The sequence below is a fragment of the Manis pentadactyla genome, chromosome 2, assembly GCF_030020395.1.
Source record: "Manis pentadactyla isolate mManPen7 chromosome 2, mManPen7.hap1, whole genome shotgun sequence".
In the NCBI taxonomy this organism is placed as follows: Eukaryota; Metazoa; Chordata; class Mammalia; order Pholidota; family Manidae; genus Manis; species Manis pentadactyla.
This window is the reverse complement of record NC_080020.1, coordinates 3,956,810-3,976,502: the sequence shown is the minus strand read 5'-3', so window position 1 is coordinate 3,976,502 and position 19,693 is coordinate 3,956,810. Positions and strand designations below refer to the sequence as shown.

The following is a 19,693-nucleotide window of genomic DNA, read 5'->3' as shown; positions in this document are numbered from 1 at the left end:
CTCAGCCAAAGCCGACTGCCATTCTGGGGCTGGATAGGAGTGGTGGCTGTGTCACTTCGTGAATGTACCAAATGCCACCGAATCATACACTTCAAAGTGGTTACTTTTGTGTTATATGAATGTCATGTCAATTACAAACACACACACACAAGAAAACCCAAACAGCTAAATGCCACTTGGGTGATGCTGGGCTGAGGGGAACTTACACACAGGAGCTTCAAGGCTGAGAGTTACTCCTGCAAAGGAGGAAGGACATCACAAGGCCAAGGCCTGAAGAGAACCGGGGATGGTGCAGCAAGTCAGAAGGAGCATATACACATCGAGGAAGCACCACGGAGAGGTCGCAACCAGCCTGGGAGGACTGCCCACCAACAGCCCTGCTCTGGTCCAATCTAGCCTGAACCTGACCGTGCCACTCACCGAGACAAAGGATCTCATAACTTTCTTACCATCACTATCTGCCTCTGTCAAAGCACCTCTTTAACTTTTCCCATATAACAGCATATTTCACTCTTGCCTCCACACCCCTTTGGCCCAATTTATGTTTTCTAGGTCTGAAAGGCCTGGCAGTGTGCGATGTTATACTGCTCTTATCATACTGCTGTTACCACCTGCCCTTTGAAGGCCTTCTGAAATGCCTGTAAGAGGAATCTTTACTTTCACGCCTACGGACACACCTCCTTCCTCCTGGAACCCTCCCAGCTGGCGGGCTGAGCCCTGGTAATTTAATCACCAGCCTCACTGGCCAGGTTTCTGCTCTCTTGGCCACATCACAGTTTCCTTTCATGGCCAAGTGTGCATTTTCCAGCCAACTGTCTTGTTTCTTCTCTTTGAGTACAATTGTGGGAAGACAATAGACCTAATGTGCCTATAAGCTCTTGTTTCTTTGCTTTGAGGGAATGTTCAGGCTTTCTTCTTAGCTCCCTGAACTACCGATTTCTTCTGGTTCAACAGCACTCCCTTGTCAGCGTCCATCAAATGAGCCTTTCTCTTGTGTCCTTAACATGTCTGTATCACTCACACTCCAATGTTTTCCGTGTTGGTTTGCACCCCCTTCCCCACCCCCAGAAGTAATGGGACTGTTGTTGGGTTTTTATAGGTTTGCTTCTTTAACCTTTGTTCTTGTCAGCCCCCCATCCCCAGAGGGGTTCTGATTCTCAGTAGATTCAAATCCATTCAGGTGTGTCCCTGCTCTTCAGTACACAAGCGATTGGATCTATGATTCATATCCTGACCGTGTCATATACTGGCTTCTTGATTCTGGGCTCATTTCTCAATAGCTGGCCACCCCGTTGTGAGAATTCAATAAGGTTTTGCCTGTGAAGGCAGGGAACATACGTCTGGTGGACAGTATGTGTTCACTAAATGTTTGTTGGATTTAGAGCAATATTATTTTCATCTCAGGAAGTATTTTCTCTAATGTGAATCTCTGACTATAAAAATGTACTTAAACACAGGTGCAAGAAAACAGTCATTCATTGTGGTGGAACCATAAATTGGTACAATTTTTCTAGAAAGCAATTTTATCACATGTGTCAAGCATACTAAAAATATATAAACTCTCTGCCCCAGCAATTCCAATTTGAGGAATTCCTACTAAGGAAATAGTTGATTTGCACAAAGATACGGCTATGAGGATATTCACAGAAAAGCCTTGCTTATATTCATAAAATATCAGAACACCTAGATGTTTGTCAGAAGGGGATGATTTAAAAAATTATGGTGCATTCATAAAGGAATAGTCTGCAGCTATTTAAAAAGATTTTGTAGAGAAATACTGAATGACGATCATGATACGCATGGCATTTTGATTGAGAAAAGAAGGTTAAAACACCTAGATATTAGCAGACAAAAATTAATCTTGCCTCTTTAAAAAGTATGAAGTCTCAATATCTATCCGCTTGCCAAATATGCTCCACTTGCAGCTGCCACAACAATGAATGGCAACTTCATTCTTCCAACTGCTCAGGACCAAACTTTGGAGTCACCCTTGATCGTCCCAACCCACATCCAACCCACCAGGAAATCCTTGCAGCCCTACCTTCAAAGTGTGCCCACAATCTCAGCCTCGCACTAGCCTTTGCCATTGCCCTAGCAACACCACCGCCCTCTCTCAGCTGCATTAGCACAACGGTCTTCCCACTGGTCTTCGCGCTGTTATGACTCAGGTTATTCTCAACCCTGCAGCAGAGGGAGCCCGTGAAGGAGGAAAACTCCTTGTGACGCTCTCTGCTCACAGCTTCCTCCAAGACACCCAGGAAGACACATAAAGCGGTCTGCAAAGCCCTCCACCCTTTGCCTGCTCCCGCATTGCATCTCGGATTGCATCTCTTACCGCTTCCCACCCCCCATGACCAACATGCTTCTTATTCCTCGAACACACCAGGAAAAATCTTACTTAAGAGCTTTTCTACTGGTTGTTGGCAGAAATCTGCATAACCCCTCCCCCAGCTGCCTCCAGTCTTTGGTCAATCCTTCTCAGTGAAGTCTCCCTTGACAGCCTTATTTAAAGCTGCACCTCGCCTTCCTGCTACCAACACTCAGGATCCCCTTTCTGGTTTTACTTTTTTCCCATGGACTTACGACTTTTCTAACTGGCATCTCTCATTGATTTGTGATGCATGCTTTTTTCTGCAGTTAAATACTTCTGATGTTGAAATGCAACTGACAATCACTTGTCTTCCAATTTCTCAGCAGCATCTCTCTCTTACAGCAGTTCCTAGCGGGACCGTGCATCTCACTGTTGATGCGATGATGGATTGTTTGCAAGAGTGATTGTGATCATTTCTGTCCTTGCATCCACCAATCTTTAATCTTGCAGGACCTCTATTTCCCTATTTTGTATTGCAACTTGCTTCGCTCAGTACGTTGTGGCAGGACTGAGGGGCCAGCATGAGCCTGGTCCTCAAGAGGACTTCTGCATGTCTGATCCCTCTCTTGGAACATGTCTTTGCCAGGTGAACAAGCCCAAGCCAGCCTGCTGGGTGAGGAGGGACAAACGGCCCCAGCGCCTCTATTGCCTCAGTTGACAGCCAGAAAACTGAGCAGCAGACCTGCCTAGCTGACAGGCTGCTGACCACGGATACATGACTAATCTCTGGAGAGGTCAGAGGAACGAGCCAGCTGAGCCCAGACAAAACTGACCCTCAGAACAGTGACTTAAAACAAATGGCTTTTGCTTTGATGTGTTTTAGTATGCAACAATGGATAACTGATACTGATAGTGTCTGAAATTCAATGAAATACAATAAATAATTGTGTTATGTCTGTAGTATATTTCCTACTAAGTGAAATGCAAGCTTCATGAGGGAAGGATGTTTGCCTCTTTTCTTTGACTGATGTGTATGTCTCCTGCATCTAGAAAGCTCAATAAATATTAGTTAAATGTCTTGGAAGTATACAAGTAGGGGGTAAAGATCGGAAGGACATGTGCCGACATCTTCATAATAATTATGTCCTGGGGGTGGAATTACAGGTGTTTCTTTCCTCTATTTTGTTTATCCATAATGTCCAATTTTCAACAATGAACATGCATCCATTTGTAAAGAAAAATCATTTTTGATGTACTTAAACTTTGCAACAATAAAGTTGTAACTCAACTAGCCACTGCCGTTAGGGGGATACCTCCTCACTGGGGTGGCTGGTCTTCAGAAGTTATTTTTATGTGGCATCTAGGATTTATAGGGTTGATGATATGAACAATTGAACTGCCAAGAGAAAACTATTAACTCTGACAAACTGCCTACTTTAGGGCTTGGGTCTGTTGAGATTGTTACCCAGAAGGTTTTCCTTATCTGCTATTTCAGTTTCACATATGATAAAGTTTAGTTAACACCGACCATTGAGTGCTAACCCATCACCATGGTACTTATTTGCAGCTATTCGCACAGCAAAATGGTGTCTGTTCGTTGGTGTTCACTTTCTTGTTCTCAGGGTTCATATGTATTTGTTGAACCTACTTTCAAGGTAACTGTTACAGTCCAGATTTATGTTAAGTAAACGAACAACCCCTTAGACTGGAGAGGGGGGTGGGGCCAATATACGATCTATTTAACCACCCTTGGTGAACCTTAGCTAGTGCACAGGCACAGTAATTGTTATTTTTTTGAGTATTTTAATGCAAAGACCAGAGGGCTTTCCGACGCTTGAAAGCATTCTCTCCTTCACTGACAGCCCGATAGCCTGTTAAGGCATCCTTGCTCTCTCCATTCTCCCCCCATTTGCCCCAATATTTGTTAAGTTCCTGTTCTTTTTTAGGTGCTAAGTGCTACAGAGAAGGACACAAGCAGGGAAAGTCAGTCCCCTCAGTGTGGTGAGGTAGGCGTGCACACACATAAGTATGTGCCTTTTAGCAGGATGAGTTTCAATGGGCAGTAGTGCTAAATGGTACCGAGGCCCACAGAGCAGAAATGACCCAGTGTACTCCCTGGGGGTGGCGGTGGGAGTGGCTAACAAAGGCTTCACCAAATGGAGAAGTGCCATGGGGTCTTGCTGGATGAGCAGAAATCGAGTGGGTGGAGGACAAGGTGTTGCAGAGAGGGAGGGACACAGGCAGCAGATGAGGCAGGAGAGAGAGGGCACGGATGTAAGAAAATTAAAACAATTAATAACAGCTTCACTAGGATAGAATGGTTCTAGTTGAGTGCACTGGAGTCCACTGTCTCTGGCCCCTCCTGGGCTGACCAGCGGGGTCCAGGTGTCCTTGACCTGGTGGGAGAGTTCCCAGCTGTGCAGAAGCCCCTCACACACATCAGCGGCTACACCCGGTGGGAATGGAAGACCTGTCTCACTTTGCTTATCAGAGAACTCACCCTTCAGAAGCTCACAATTCCCAACGTTGTTAGTTCATTCACAGGGCTGTGCAACTATCACCACTCTATCGTTTTAGAACACACTCCCCATTTCCGAGAGCAATCCCATGCGTGTTAGCAGTCACCCTGCCCCCAGCCAGCTCCCCCCAGCCCTCCACTTCCGCTCGTCTACTGTGGACATAGATTTGCCTATTGTGGACTTTCCACATAAGTGGAATCATGCACTAGGGACCTTTGGTATCCAGCTTCTTTCACCCACTGGCATGTTTTCAAGGTTCCCTGGGGTTGTGACATGAATCAGTGTTTCATCTCCTATTACGGCAGAGTACTATTTGATTGTCTGGATATACCACATTTTATTTAACTATTCATCAGTCCATCCCATTTGGACTGTTCCCACTTTCTGTCTATAGTGAATTACGCTGTTATGAACACTTGTGTGCTGGGTTTTGCATGGACATATGTTTTCAATAGGGCAAATATCTAGGAATGCAACCTAGGCCAGATGGTAACTCTGTGTTTAACATTTCAAGGAACTGCCGCACTGCTTTTCAAATTGGATGCACCCTTTTAAAATCCCTCAAACAACATCATCCTAGGGGGTGTGAAGTGGCATCTCAGGGAGGTTTTGATTTGTGTTGCTCTGATGAGGATTGATGCTGAGCCTCCCCGGGTTTTTATAGTCATTCACTCTGCCTAGCTTTTTAATACAGAAATGCTTCTCTGGATTTTAAAAGAGAAAACACAATGAACTAGTTTCCTCCCAATCCACAGCGTCTTCTCTGGCCTCCCAATCTCAGCCAAAACTCGCTAAAGAGACAGGTCTGTTTGGCTCTTTCCTTACGCTACCCTGTCCTTCACCGGCCAGCACGTCTCACGACTCCAGGCGGCACCATTCGCTTGGCACACCACGGGCCTGGCGATCCCAAGAGAGCTGCTCTTCCCTGCCCATGTGCCTTCAATCTGGTTTCCAGCATCCACCACTCTTTGGAAACTGTATCTTCCCTATAAGGCAGAGCTCCCCGACTGCTCGTGGGGTGCTGAGAATAGGTTCAAGGTGGGCAAAGCTAATGAGACCTCATCCTTCAGGCTAGCCAGGGGGTCCTGGGGAGCTGGAGCTTCAGGGATGACCCTGGGCAGTCTTGCCTGGTTACCTCTCGGTAGCATAAAAATATGACTTTGATTCTGCCATAACTAAGGGTTGAGGACTCCTGCTAAGGTAGCTAGTCTCCTTTCTATTACTAAATGCAACAGACCTTTTCTTCTTCTTCTTTTTTCATGTACTCTCTACCCTTGGTTTTTACAACACCGCTGTCCCCTGGGCCCTTCCTTCTTCTCAGCTGCCTCTGCGTCTCTGTGCATTTCCTCCTCTGCCCGGTCACTACAGGTGGAAGGTGTTCCAGACTTAGTTTCTAGAGCCAAATCACCGTCCAGCTGAGACTTGTTCCTGCTCCCTGGTCGCCTCCTGGATGCCCCACAGCCACCTAACCTCGGCTCACGGCACTCAGACTGGTCCCCACCCAAGCCCGCCCCCCTCCCGTCCCTCCTTGGTGGTCACACCACGCTCACCAAACCACCCACGCGAAATGAAGAGGTTCTCTGGAATAAGTTGGCCCCTAAGAGTCTCCACAGTGCCTCTCCTCTCCATTCTGTCACCACTGCTCACTCTAGGACTTCACCACCTCCTCCTAAAACATCCCAGCAGCCCCCTAACTGGTTTACCAGTTGCCACTCACATCCCCTTTCAAACAATCCCGCATTCTGTTGACAGAGCCACCCTTTAAAAACACAGATCTGAGCACGACACGCCCTACCCAAAACCCTTCCAGGTCTCTTCATTGTTTCATAAGGCATACATACAATGTCCCATGATGTCCGCCTCAGCCACGTTTCCTGCCATGCAAGACTCTGAACTTGGTGTCCTAAGCATTGTGCCGTTTAGACCCCTGTTCCTTAGCAAAGGTGTGCGTATGTTCCCAGGTGGGGTCAAAACGCCAATAATACTCTCACCTGCGTCCTCTTCGGTGACTGTGGTCTCAGCTTAGGGTCCTGAGGGCAACGTCCATGGCCCTCTAAGCAGATCTCCGCTCCGGTAGCTACTGGCAGGAGGACCACACTGGATGGATGTATCTGTGGTTCATGAACTTCAGAATTCTCTTTCTTGGAAGCATCCACTTAGACTTGGCCTTTTAGGTGTGGCTGAAACCAAATGGGAGAAAATACGTGCCTTGCCAATGGGTTTCAGCCCCGGGCAAGTTCACTGTGGATACAGTGTGACCAAAGAACTGACACGAGAACGTTCTTGGGGCGAAAGGGTTTACTTACCGGGCTGGTTCTCCCGGAGGCAGGTCGAGCACTAGCGTCTCTGCCTCCAGCTCCGCCCAGAGCCCTGGGCCGAGCTCTCTGTGTAGCGCAGTAATAGCTCATTGCCTACGGGTGTGGAAGAGGCAGCCCAGCAACAGGCCGGCTACATCATCAGGTGGTTTAAGTTCAGGGAGGATCCTGGCCAGAGGAACCCCAGCTTCCCCACAATGCGTTTCCCCAGGAGAAGGGGAATCTCTAATTCTTGCCCTCAGAAATTTCCATCAGCTGCACGAAATGAATCCCTGCTTATACTTACAAATGTGGCCCCTTCCTCCACGACCCCATCACCCCATAAGGGGCACAGCGGGCGTCTCGCTCTCCAGAGACGCAGTGAACATTCCAGCAGGCGCTCTGCTGTCAGCCATTCCAACAGGAAGAAAGAAAGTCAATACCGGGGGGGGGGGGGGGGGGGGGTGCACTGGCTGATTGTTAAAGCTGGGCCTCCCGTGGAAGGAAGATAATGGTCTGGTGATTTCACACGTAAACATTTTTAAGATGCCAATGGCCGGCAGGCAGCCTTTCACATCAGATGCCTGTGAAGAGGCTCAGTCCTGGGGGAAGGCAGGGAGACAGGAAACTGCCGCCTTGGACTGAGAATAGAGTAGCTGGCACCGAAGAAGGAGCCCCCCACTTTCTAGATGCCGGACGGCACCTTCCTGATTTATGGCAAGGTTTCTGAGGCTGACTCCTCAGACCTCAAGTTACTGGAGCCGCCACCCCTGCCCGCAGATGATGAAGCCGGAGGCGGCGCAGGAGGGCAGGGGGAGCTCCGGGAAGCAGTTCAGGCCAGCACGCAGCGCAGCATGACGCCTGACACTGGGAGAGGGAGGGCAGTCTAGGGGGATAGCAGGAGGGCAAACCCTGAGAAACAGGTAAGCCGCCCGGGGCACGAAGCTAGCTGGGCTGTCTCCCGTGGGATCCTGTTTTTAAACCACCACACTGTCCCCCAACCCCCCCAACACACACTACATACACTGCACACTTTAAGGATAACTGCATAGTGATACCACTGGGCTTTCTCCATGGCACCGGGGCCCTGATGCCGCGCATTGGAGGAACGAGCTTGCTGGTTCACAGCCCCCCAGAAGCCGTGGTGGTGCCTGCTCTGAGCCCCTCAAGCTGAATATTGATGCAATGGACTTTAGAAGGGAAAAGCCCCCTCTCTCTGTCATAGCATCCCTGGCTCACGGGGTTCATGATGACTCTGTATTTGGGACATATTTCAGGACATATTCATACCGGAAGGAAAGAGGAGACAGCCTTCCCACCACCTGTCCCTTTGACTCCCTCGGAATGCTCTCTGTTCCTCTCCTAGGGGCACACGGCCTCTCCTGGGAGCCCTAACCTTCTTGGGAATGATTTCCAAACCTCTAGGCTTTAAGACGTCTGTTGGAGTTTGCCCAAAGGCCAGTCTGGATTTAGGGCTGCATTAAGGAGAAGCAAAACCTTGTGCATTTACAGTTTTCAGAGAGCAGATGGGCCTCTAGGGAGGAAAGCAGGTTGCAGCCTCGAAGAAGCATGTCTCTGCCAGGGCTCACATGGCTGTTCTTGCTAAATGCCACTGAATAGAGCTGGGCACTGAGAGGGCAGGAGGCCCGCCTTGGGTCTGCAAGCCCACGGCCCCTCTCACTGAGAAAGCGCCTGCACATTAGCATAAGCTCACTGGCAGGCGGTGACAGGGCTGGGGTGGCTGCACTAGGGTGACTGGCGTGAGTGGCCCCTTAGGCCCAGGGCATCATCTGCTACCGTAAACGCTGGTTGCTGCCCACGGGGTTCTGGTGACGAAGGGTCACAGAGGCTCTGCTCAGCCGACACTAAAGAGATCTGAGGCTCTGCAGTGAGGAGACACCCTCTCCACGGTGTGCTCACCTAGGCTGCTGGGTCTTTGCTCTCCCCACTTTTCTGAATGCAACTCCAGGCCTGCTGGAGTCTCAGGTCACCTGGCTGACACCTGCTTCCTTCCTTCTGTCCACCATGGCTGCCCTGGTGGGCTTCTCATCAGACATTTTCGGCGCAATCGTGATGAGAGGAGAAGACCCGGCAGGCAGTGGGACTAAGGCACGCACCTATTGCCACAGGGAAGCACAGCCAGGCGTGGGCCGCTCAGGGGAACCCAGGCCACCACGAGGCTGCAGAGGCACCTTAGCGAGTCGGAGGATGCATCTGAGAATGAGACCTCCTTCCCATCCCAAGCAGGACATTTTCAGTTTTCCAATTTAAGAAACCCATGTGAACACACAGCACGTAGGAACAACAGCAGCTACTGAAGAAGCAAAAATGGTTTACTCAGCAGGAGAGCAGGGGACTTAGGAAATGTCAAAAACGGGACACCCGCAGTGGCAAGAACAGAGGAGTCACGGCGAGCGAGGAAATGGAAATCGTCTGCACTGGTTTGGCCCTTGATTCACCTGTTGAAAACAAAAGGCTATTTCACATTCCAAATCATGCGGCCGCCATGACAAGTTCACTGCTTAATCAGAAGAATCCAGCAAATTAATAGGTGATTCTGATGGAATAACGAAGCCTCTCTCGGGTGGAACATTAATTATCACCCTGCTGGCGGGAAGGTGACAATGTGGATTTGTCCAGGAAGGAGGGCGCGTGCTATTTTCAGGATCAGTGGGTTTCTCTTTTCTTTTCTTTCTTTTTTTTTTTTTTCCCAGAAGCGAAGCAACCTGGGAGAGAAGAATATGATTTCTCCCTGTGAGCAGTGAGTTGATAATATTGTGAGTAGGAGGTTGCCCTTCTCAGAGGAAGGGTGGCCATGTGGCCAGTGCCCGTGTGCGAATGGGGAGGTTGCCCTCTGCCAATGCATGAGGGGCGATTAGGGTTCATCTTATTTATGGACATGGACTGTCCCCGTGCCTGTTCCCTGGCACGGCCTCTGCGGGTCCCCAGCTGCAGGGGCTGCACGCTGGCCTCGGTGGGGAGACTCCATGCCTCCATCTCACCAAGTCCAGACGCCCTTCATTCCCTCAGTGCCCCCCATGGCTTGCAATGCCCCCTCCTCTTTCTCTTGGCCCGTTCCTCCTTATCCCCCATGCCCTCACTCAGGGGCCCCTCTGCAAAGAACCTCCTCTAAATCCCCCATCGCAGAGGAACTTCCAAAGTGCTCCCCTAATGTCTGGAGCTGTCCTCTGTCACAGCCCTGGCCACTCCACATGGTGACTGTCCCCGTTTCCCACACAGGACCTGGGACATGGAGGGGGCAGTGGTGAGGTCTTTTATGTTGTGACCCAGGACCCAGCGGAGGGACCGGTCCCGGGTGGGAACTGGCTCGGGATGGGAGCAGGTGACGTGCCCAGAGCGGCAGCTCTGGGAGGGGCCCGTGTGACATGCTGGGTCTCAAGGCTGGAGGCAGCTTGGGGCTCTGGCTGTTCCCTCCTTCCTTCCCTCCCATGATCCCTCTCTTAATCTTTCCTTCCCTTCCTTTTTTCTCCTTCTGGGCTTCTCTAAGGGTGACATACAAACTGCGGTAACCAAGTGGACTGCAGACGTGTTTGCATGTGACTGACGCTGGCCTGCAGACAGCCTCCCCACACTGAGAGGGCCTGTCTCGGCCCTGTAGGGATGGCACGCCCCTGGCAAACCGGGGGCGGCCATCTGTGGGTGATAAATCAGTCACCCCAACCCACGACACCCAGCAAGCTTTCTCACTAGAGCTGAGATTCTTCAGAGCAGGAAGCGTGACTTGTTTTCACCTCTAGAACGCCACTCACAGGAGGGCCTTGACAGTGCTTGCTGAAAAGGGACACGGTTTGGAATTAGTCTACGGCAGAGTTTAAGAATCGCACGCCAACTGCAGATGGCAGAGAGGGCGCTGGGAGGCCGCCTACCTCAGAGGCCAGGACCAAAGCCAAGAGCACCCCAGGGTGTGTGCACCACGGAGCAGGCAGATGGTAAACACGTCTGCAAGTGAGAAAGTCAAAGTGGATGCAAACACGAGGTCTTACTGGGTATGGGGGTCTGTGTTCCCCAACTCTGGACCAGGAGTCTCAGAATAAAGGGCAAACCTTTGAGCTAGAGAGAGATTTTCTTGTCCTTGAAGTCTCAGATCCATAGTCAAAATCACCGCGGACGACGGCGTTTCCCTTCTCTTTTCTAAGCCCAAACGGAGTGCCTTCCGCGTCCTTGGCACTTACTCAAGACACACTTGAATGAATGATTGGGACGTGCAGGCAAGCTGGCAGGGACATCTGTCGCCGTGCTGCTGGCCAGCGTGGATGCGGCTGGCCCAGCTGGTGGGTGGGCTTCCCGGTCCTCCCTCGGTGCCCCTCCTGGAGCTGGGGGAAGCAGGCCACCTTCCCAGACAGGGCAAAGCCTTTCTTCTGCGGTGGAGACGTTACAGCATTTCCCAGGATGCTCTGTTACCTGCTCCTTGCTACCCATTCACCTCTCTTTGCGCAACTTCCTTATCTGTACATAAAACTACCTTTCCGACTACCAACCAGTAGGAGTTGCAGAAGGCCTTTCTTTCCCCATCTCCGGATATGGCAGTTTTACCCTGTTCAGTCCCAGGATTGCCGGCGTTTGAGGCTTCTGCATCAGGGGCCCATTTTCCCGAGGGCAGGATTTTGGTGGAGACGCCAGCCTCGTAAAACAAGGTAACGGTCCTTAGGAAGCAGTCACTTCAGCCAATGTTTGACAGCCGTTGTCCAGAGAGCCAAGACAAGGGGCAGGACCAAAGGGAAAGAGTGACCACTGGAGCAGCTTCTAGATGAAAGGGGACGCGATGGCTACTTTTATCAGTACTGGGAGATAGGCCAGCACCTTCATACGACACATATTTGCAGGCATCGACCTGCAGTCCCTTTAGCTGGCCGACTACAATCTCCTAGCACTACGAAATGCAGAAAAGAATTTTATTCCATTGTACCGTTGTGCAGTTTTCTCTAAGGTCAATGTTGCCGCGGATTGCCTAAAGGGAAACTGCTATAAAAATGGCAGCTAATCATAGGTTTGTGGATAAAACAACACTCTTCTCTGGAGACCCTGTGCACATGGGGTGAAGGATAAAATAAGACTGCACAGTATTGGATTTCTTTGTGTTTATCCAAGTCACTGGCCCAGGCAGGAAGGTAATATATGAAATGGGACATTTTTGGAATAGCTGTTTTTGAATTATGTTCATGAAATAGACACTCTGCTATGGAGGACATGTGGGAAAGCTACACTCTGACCGCATGACTAATTTTTAAAACCTTTCGTAGAGAGAATTCCCCTCAAGAACACAGCTGGGTTAGTCCTTCGTGGACTGAATGTGTCAATTATGAATTGAACTAAAATGAAATTTGCTCCGTGATGGCAATGTGAATTGAGGAGGGGGCACTGCAGCTAGGGTAATACGTAGTAGTTCATACACCAAGTACTATTATTTTATTAACTTTAAGAACATGTTTTACATAAAAACAGGCAACATCAAAAAAGCTCAGTTGATAAATGAACATAATATATCACAGATGATTTCATTCCACATTAACCTACATTTATTAGCTTAAACTGGGAGATTAGGAAAAAAATTGGATCTCATTCCAGCTTTAATCATGGATACAAATCGTTTGGAATTTATTTCATTAAGGTTCTGAAAATCACAGATTAACCTATGCCATCTGATCCATGCAGCAATTGATAAATTCAGTGTTTTCAAAGGAAACACTGATTTTTTTTCTCGCACCAAATTGAAACCTTTCAGAAACTTGTTTAAATGCCCAAGTTCCTAGTCCATCTTTTTAATATGCATGAGCAAAATACTATTTAATTTCACACTCAACTAATCCCTTAATAATTTTCTTTCAGCTAGAATGAAAAAAGCTATTATTAATTTCCTAATAAAATTTAAAAAATAGTTATCAAGGATATGACTCTAACCTTGGACCAGTTTCAATTTCTTTTTATTTTTTTCTGAGAATACATCAAAGATTAATGTCAATGGCAAGTGAGAAATTGTCCCTGGAGAACTACTCAAGGTCTTTTTCTTACCACATTTGATTGGACTGGAATGAATTGACATGATAGCATCTTTATCATCACTTTTAAAATCCTACCTTCCCTTAATACCGACAGTGAAGCCTTTTAGAACTATTATTTACTTTAAATTAATAAAGTATATCACAGACAAAAATATACAATTTTACATTAAAGCAACACTAAGGGTCAGGGTCTCACTTCAGTTGGCCAAAGAGGAATGTTGAGGAAATTTACAGGTGTGGTTTAATTGTAGAGCTTGCTGTTCATTTAGGGAAAAAGAATGATACTAGATCTCATATTTGTCTCCAAGGCAAGATACTGCAAACCTCGTGATCAAAACACCTGCCAGTTAGAAGCACGCTCACTGAAAAGTGATCACCACATCTTGTGTTGAAGTCCCAAAACAAGAACAAAAAAACCCAATGGGAAAAAACATCCCAACATGAAGCATCTTCTAAGCTTCTGCATTGAATATTCTGTTTCCCCCTTGTCTGCAACCCTTAATGTTACTAGAGGGATGGCTGCATATTTGAGATGATTAAAAAATAAAAGCCTAGCTTAAAAGCACCTCCTCTTCAAGTACGTAATTACACACAAGTTAAAGATTCCTTCTGACAGTCCTAGGGACCCCAGTTGTTACTGTTTCACGTATAAGCACCAGTGAGACCATTTAAAAAGCATATTTGCAATGATTGAATGTTTCGTGTGTCCTCAAGTTCTGTTGATTTATTTGCCTTTAAACAAAAAGAAGTGTGTGTTAATTTACACTCATTTCATACCTGAATTGACAAAAATATTAATTTTGGAAGTGCTTTTAATCACTATTTTCCCCAAACAGTCTAGAATGGCTCTGTGGAACTTGATGATTAAATAAAGAAACCCATAAACCCCTATCTGCAAAAGAAGCATGTATCTGACCCTCTATCACTACACGCAAAGCAAGGGTCTGAGAGTATTTTCCCCAAACTCCCAATGGAAACGGCAGACACCAGGCAGGAAAGGCTGACCTTTGAGCTGACCAACTTCAAGTTTTTTAAACTCTTTGATGGGACAAAATAAAATCATGTAGCAGTTTAATAATAAATGATTTACAAATTATAGAAAAGATGTTATCTACAATATATGCCAGGTGACTCAATTTTTTTTTTTTTAACTCACATCCGAATGAAGAATTACATGAAAAATACTATGCTGGATCTCGGTGCTTTCCAAAATTCCAAAATTGCAAGGAAGAAAGGGATGTACCAGATTTTTCTGGTTGTCCTTTTCTTGGGAAAACTGGGCAGAGAGAAGAAGTGAACCTTCATTCTGTGAGGAGCTTCAGCCTGGGGCACCGTTTTATGGTCAAATATAAAACCTTTGAAAACAGAAGTTGATCATGGAAATGCTGACAGATCCTTACCGGGAGAAGGGCTAGCAGGTGACACAATAATACCAAGCAAGGTCCCCAAGCACAGTGGCGCTTTGGCAAGGAGGGTAGAATTGTCCAGCGGGCCCCGCTGGCTAACAACCAACCAGGACTTAATAGGTGCTTGTGCTTTGCTCATACTACGGTACCACTGTGACCCTCTAAGCTAAGCCAGTTTTACTTCTTTATTTCTGACTGAAATATGCTGCAAGGGGTAAAGGATTGCAATTTTAGCCTACATTCATGGATATATTGCTTTCTTTCAACAATATCTGACGGGCCTGTTAACCACACCCCCCAGGGGGGATGCTGAGCATTGCAGGAACGTCTCACTGAATACAAGACACCAAACCTTTTCAGGAGTTTATTCGTATCTTTTTTCTCTGCTTATTTTAATATGCACCACATGTAAGTCATATGAGGGCTACAGTAAAAACATTTTCAATGACCAAAGTCTCACTTTTCCTTCTAATGATCTGGAGCAAATCACATATTCATTGATTAGGACGAATAAAATGACTTCTGCTACGATGGTGAGAAAAAAACGCGTTCATCGATATGAACAGTTCTCACGTACAGAGATAGTGAATGAGTTCCTGTTAACTAGTCTACTACCGAACCAAAAAGATGAACCTTAAAATTCCCTTGAAAATACCATGGGGTTGGTCATGTGTCAGTAAAGGAGAGACAGTCCCTGTCACCAGGCCATCACCATAAAAGCTATATTAAATACCCAGAAAAAAAATATGGAAACACCCGTGGCAATGATTCAATTTTAAGTACAGAGATACACTGCCATAATGGTACATATGTCTTCTATGATAAAGTGAAATAAAAAATAAGATCGATTTGGTTATAGAAATTCCTTAAAGAACACCACCACTTAATTATGTCAGATGTGAACTATTCCAAGAATGTCATGAAAAAAACCAAAATTCGGAAGTACTGGCTAAAAGCAAAGCAGTCTGGATACACGGACGGAATCAGCATGCCCTGTGCTTGTCTGTTAACCCTCTGAGTACATCGCTGTCGCTCAGGATCTCAATAGCTTCATGCCGGAGACTGCATTCCATCTGAGTACTCAATATTTCTACTTGACAGGTCACATTCCACTGTTGATTCAGCATAGATCCCTCAGATTCTACAGGGATGCGCTGGGGTCTCCATGCTCAATGGGCCCTGTATTCTTCCAAGCTGCCCCTCCGCACTGTGCTGGGAAAAATTCTTCAGTTTCACACAGTCCACAGTCCCCCAAGACTTGGAAACAAGAAGGACTGAGCTGTGCATTGTGAGTTCTGCACACTAGAGGCTATAGCAATACATGTAATGCCCATGGGAAAAAGTTACTCAGAGAAGAAAAGGAAGGTGACAGCACACTACAGGTGGGCCTTTGCTCACAGGATTCTTTACAGCCAGACGTTTGGAGCCGAGGCCAAGCTATATAGTCATTTCTTTGTCCTCCTTGGAATAGGGCTTTACTTTATAATTCTAGAGAAGGCTGTCATTTCTGCCCAGTTCAGGGTGCTTTACTCATGTGGGATCTACTGACACACCCACACCCTTCCTGGCCTGCTCTCCTCCACCCCCTAAAATCCCATGTGATCTGTGCTACTTTGCCATGTTGTATGTTATTTTAGGACTCTCTAAAAGGGGAAAACCCTTACCTTAAGTGATCTACTGGTTACATGTCAGGACAACGCAGACTGAAGTTTTATCTAACCTAAACGTGGGAGAGCAAAAAATCTGGGGGACTGTTGCAAAAAATCATGACATGCTGTGATTTTAGAACCTATATTAATACAGACCATAGTTTATGACTTGAAGAGTGACAAACAGCAATTGAAGACCGATGTATATTTGAAAGCAAAGAACTGACTAGAAAGGTCATAACACGAATTTCAAGATGTGCAGGGTATTGACATGTACTCGAAGCACAAGAAGTACCGTTTGGCCATCCGGATGCAAATCTCATGAGACCTCACTGTCTGTCTGGGTCACAGAGCTGAGCAAACCTCAGGAGGTCATTTGAGCTGGGCCCCTGCCTCTGAGACACTGTGGCTGGCCTAAGCAGCACAGGTACAAACAGGAGGCCACAGGCCCCCATTCAGGCCACATTCCATGCTCTGCAACACACCCACCAGAAACACAGGGCTGGGGAGAGAGATATGGTAACAGGAGTAAAAATACGGCTCTCAGACAAGCCTTGGCCCCATGGGGAGCAAAACGCATCCCTCTGGACAGCTAGAAACAGTGGTACAAAAAAGGTCATCTTAGGGCACGGAAATTTTAAACTCAGGGGTATCTTTCAAGTCTCCCATCCTGTTCTTCCCAGGAGACGCTATGTAGCTAACCTAAAGGTGCACATGGGATTATTTCCAGTGGTTTATTTCCTTCAAACCCCCTTCTAGAACATTCTGGATAGTTTTCCCACTGTGCTTTCTCCTCAGCCACCTTGCAAAGCCTTGCCTCCAGCTCCCCTGAGCCCCGATGCTCCGGCGGGCGCGGTTCATGCTTTATGTGTATTTCACACTGAAGACTGCAGTGCATGAAAAGCAGGCGAGAGAACGAACAGGATCTTGTTTCCTTTCGGTGTCACATTCCAGCCCTGTAGAGCACCTGGCAATTTATTGCTCTTTTCCACCAGTTGTTTTTGTTTTTGTTTTTTTTTCCCTGTAGGTGTCTCATACTGCGCAGGCAGACCCTCGCTCACCAAGCACAAGGCGCAGGATGGTGAACTTCCTGAGGGTCTGCGCTGGTGCTGGCGGCAGCTGATATGGGAGCGGCATTTCTGGGGCGTCGTCAGCACATCTTCGTATGGAGACAGTTTGGGCCGGGGGCACCACCTATTTCCTGGGTCAGGCTGCGGCTGCAGACCCTGTTCCCTCCACTCAGGGCGGCAGACGGTCAAACCTCTAATGAAAAAACCCACCTCAGTAGGACTGTGAAGAAGAAAGAGGTGCTGCACTTACTCTTACATTATAAACCTGCCATGTTCTAAACCCACAGAAGAGGATGAGCAAGATAGCATTCTCTGTGCCCTTTGTGTCTGGACACCTCAGCATCTAGTAACACCTCTTGATGTTTAGCAAAGTCAAGAAACCTGTGTGTATACATCCAAAGGCCCGAAAAATTCCCCCAGGGTTCTCCATAAAATCCTGTGCACTCAGAGGGTTAACGTGCTATATTACATACTGCAAATCCTAGCTTGACTGATGAAAACATTTCATTGCTTCTATGTTTTTAAAAAGTTGCAAATGAGCCTTAACCCTTTGAGGACCTTATCAGCTGCAAGTTGCCATCTTTCCAAACAACCCGTCCTCATTTCATTCAGCAAAGGGAATTCCTTACAAAGGTAACCAGAAGACACACTTTCTGTCCTGCCATTCAAGCATGGAGTGCTGGATAGATCAGAGGAAACCGTTTTTACATAACTTTTGGAAAAAAAAAATCTCAAGAGTCTCAAAGGGTCAAGCTAGGACTTGGAGTAAAAGGGTCTCATTAAAAGGGCGAGTTTGGGGAGCGAACAGTCTCGGACGAGCTCGGGGAGTAGTCTTCCGATTCCGAGTTGAGTTCGGCGGGAGCTGCCTGCGCCTTGTACCGGCTCCTCACATCCTGGTGGCGTCTTCGTCGGAAAACCTGCCTCTCCTTATCAAGAGCGGTGGTCTAGCAGGGGCATAAAATGAGAAAGAGGACAATTAGGCTGAAGGGAATGGCAAAAGAAACGCTTTCTGGAACTTTCCAAGGTCAGAAAAATAATGCCGGGCACGTTAACCTGTGCACAGCAGCTCACTTCTCTGGACAGTGGCTGCCGGGAGCCCTCTTGCTCCCCTGGGGTGTAGCTCCTGAATGCACTGGTCATGACCGGGGCAGGCCTGCGCGGGGTGGACGCTGGCATGGATCCGACCTCTCCCCACCCCACCAACACAGCCCCCCGGCTCCACACCGATTGCACCTGGCCACTCCCGGGCGAGCGCAGACCCCGGAACGGGTGCCCCAGGCCTGAGTGTGTGACACGGGAGGGTGCCAGGCGTGCCTCGTTCATCGACATTCAGCTCAAGCAGCTGAGGAATTAGGATGAGGGCGGTGAAGTCGTCAGACATGGACACAGGGCCACAAGTTTGCCCTGTTATTTCAGCACCTCCTCATTCCAAATCATCTTAACTGTGGATGAGGGCGTGTGGCTGGATCTCTGGGAAGGACTGGTTTAATTTTAACGAAACCAACTCCTGAAATTGAAAACTCCTTCGAGTGCAATTAAACCAACTAGGAAGCTTCCCATGGATTTTACTCTACGGAGTGTAAGGCCCCTGTAGTATGTGGGTCTTTTTGAAACTGAGGTGCGGTTTTGTAGGTCTTCCAGGCCTCATGTTCCTGAGAAAGCCTCAGATGCCCTGCAGGATGCGCTAGCCAGCCACAGCTCTGGAAGTTATTATGACATCAGAACTGGGCACTGCATGACTTCATTACAGATTTAATGGGTGGAAGAGGAAGGGGGTCATCACCGAGAAACCTAACACAGAGAGCAGAAGAATAGGTACAAAGCTTGAAGGAAAATGTCGGACACATATAAAAGTTAAAGGCATCCTTGTTTGAAAGTCTCTCTTTAAAAGGATGGAGCCTGGGGGTTATTCTGCTTTTAAGAGATTACTTTTCCTCTGCAGGGATATATGCCACCATTTTTCCTGTTGAAAATTTACTGTTAGCTTCTTCAAAGGACAGAGATAAATTTATAGCTCGGCTGGTTCTGAGAACCAAGTGGAAGCTAAGCCCCCTCATACAACTGCAGAATAGCATTAGAGCAATCTTGGATCTAAAATAAGGCACTCAAAGTCCCAAAATGAAGTAATAAAGAGAAGAACAGAGGCAGTGCATAGAACCAGCACAGTAAATGGCTTCGTTAGGCTGAGCTGCTTGGCTTCTAAAACTAACCACACGCTGCATAGCAGCGTTACAAATCACCGAGGGAGATAAGCTTTACTAATCCACTTCTTGTTTCACTGGACTGTTAATGTAATAGTTATCCTATAGTGGCTCCCCTGAAATGTCTGCCTTTGATTGTCCCACTTGTTCAATTTTTAAGGACGTTCATGTATACATATAGTTCTGGTCTTATACCCACCGATTTATTATATTTTCAGCATCG

At 47.5% G+C, this 19,693-nt stretch overlaps 1 protein-coding gene across 4 annotated transcripts in view; it reads right to left on the bottom strand.

Moving 5' to 3' along the window:
* Positions 1 to 12,536: 12,536 nt before the first annotated feature.
* Positions 12,537 to 19,693, bottom strand: part of DCLK1 (doublecortin like kinase 1) — a 291,499-nt gene continuing 284,342 nt past the window's right edge. For all 4 annotated transcript variants that reach the window (XM_036904979.2, XM_036904978.2, XM_036904983.2 and 1 more), the window contains one exon: positions 12,537 to 18,213. In XM_036904979.2, the coding sequence (XP_036760874.1) occupies positions 18,156 to 18,213 (58 nt within the window). In that variant the 3' untranslated portion in view covers positions 12,537 to 18,155. The remainder of the gene's footprint in view (positions 18,214 to 19,693) is intronic.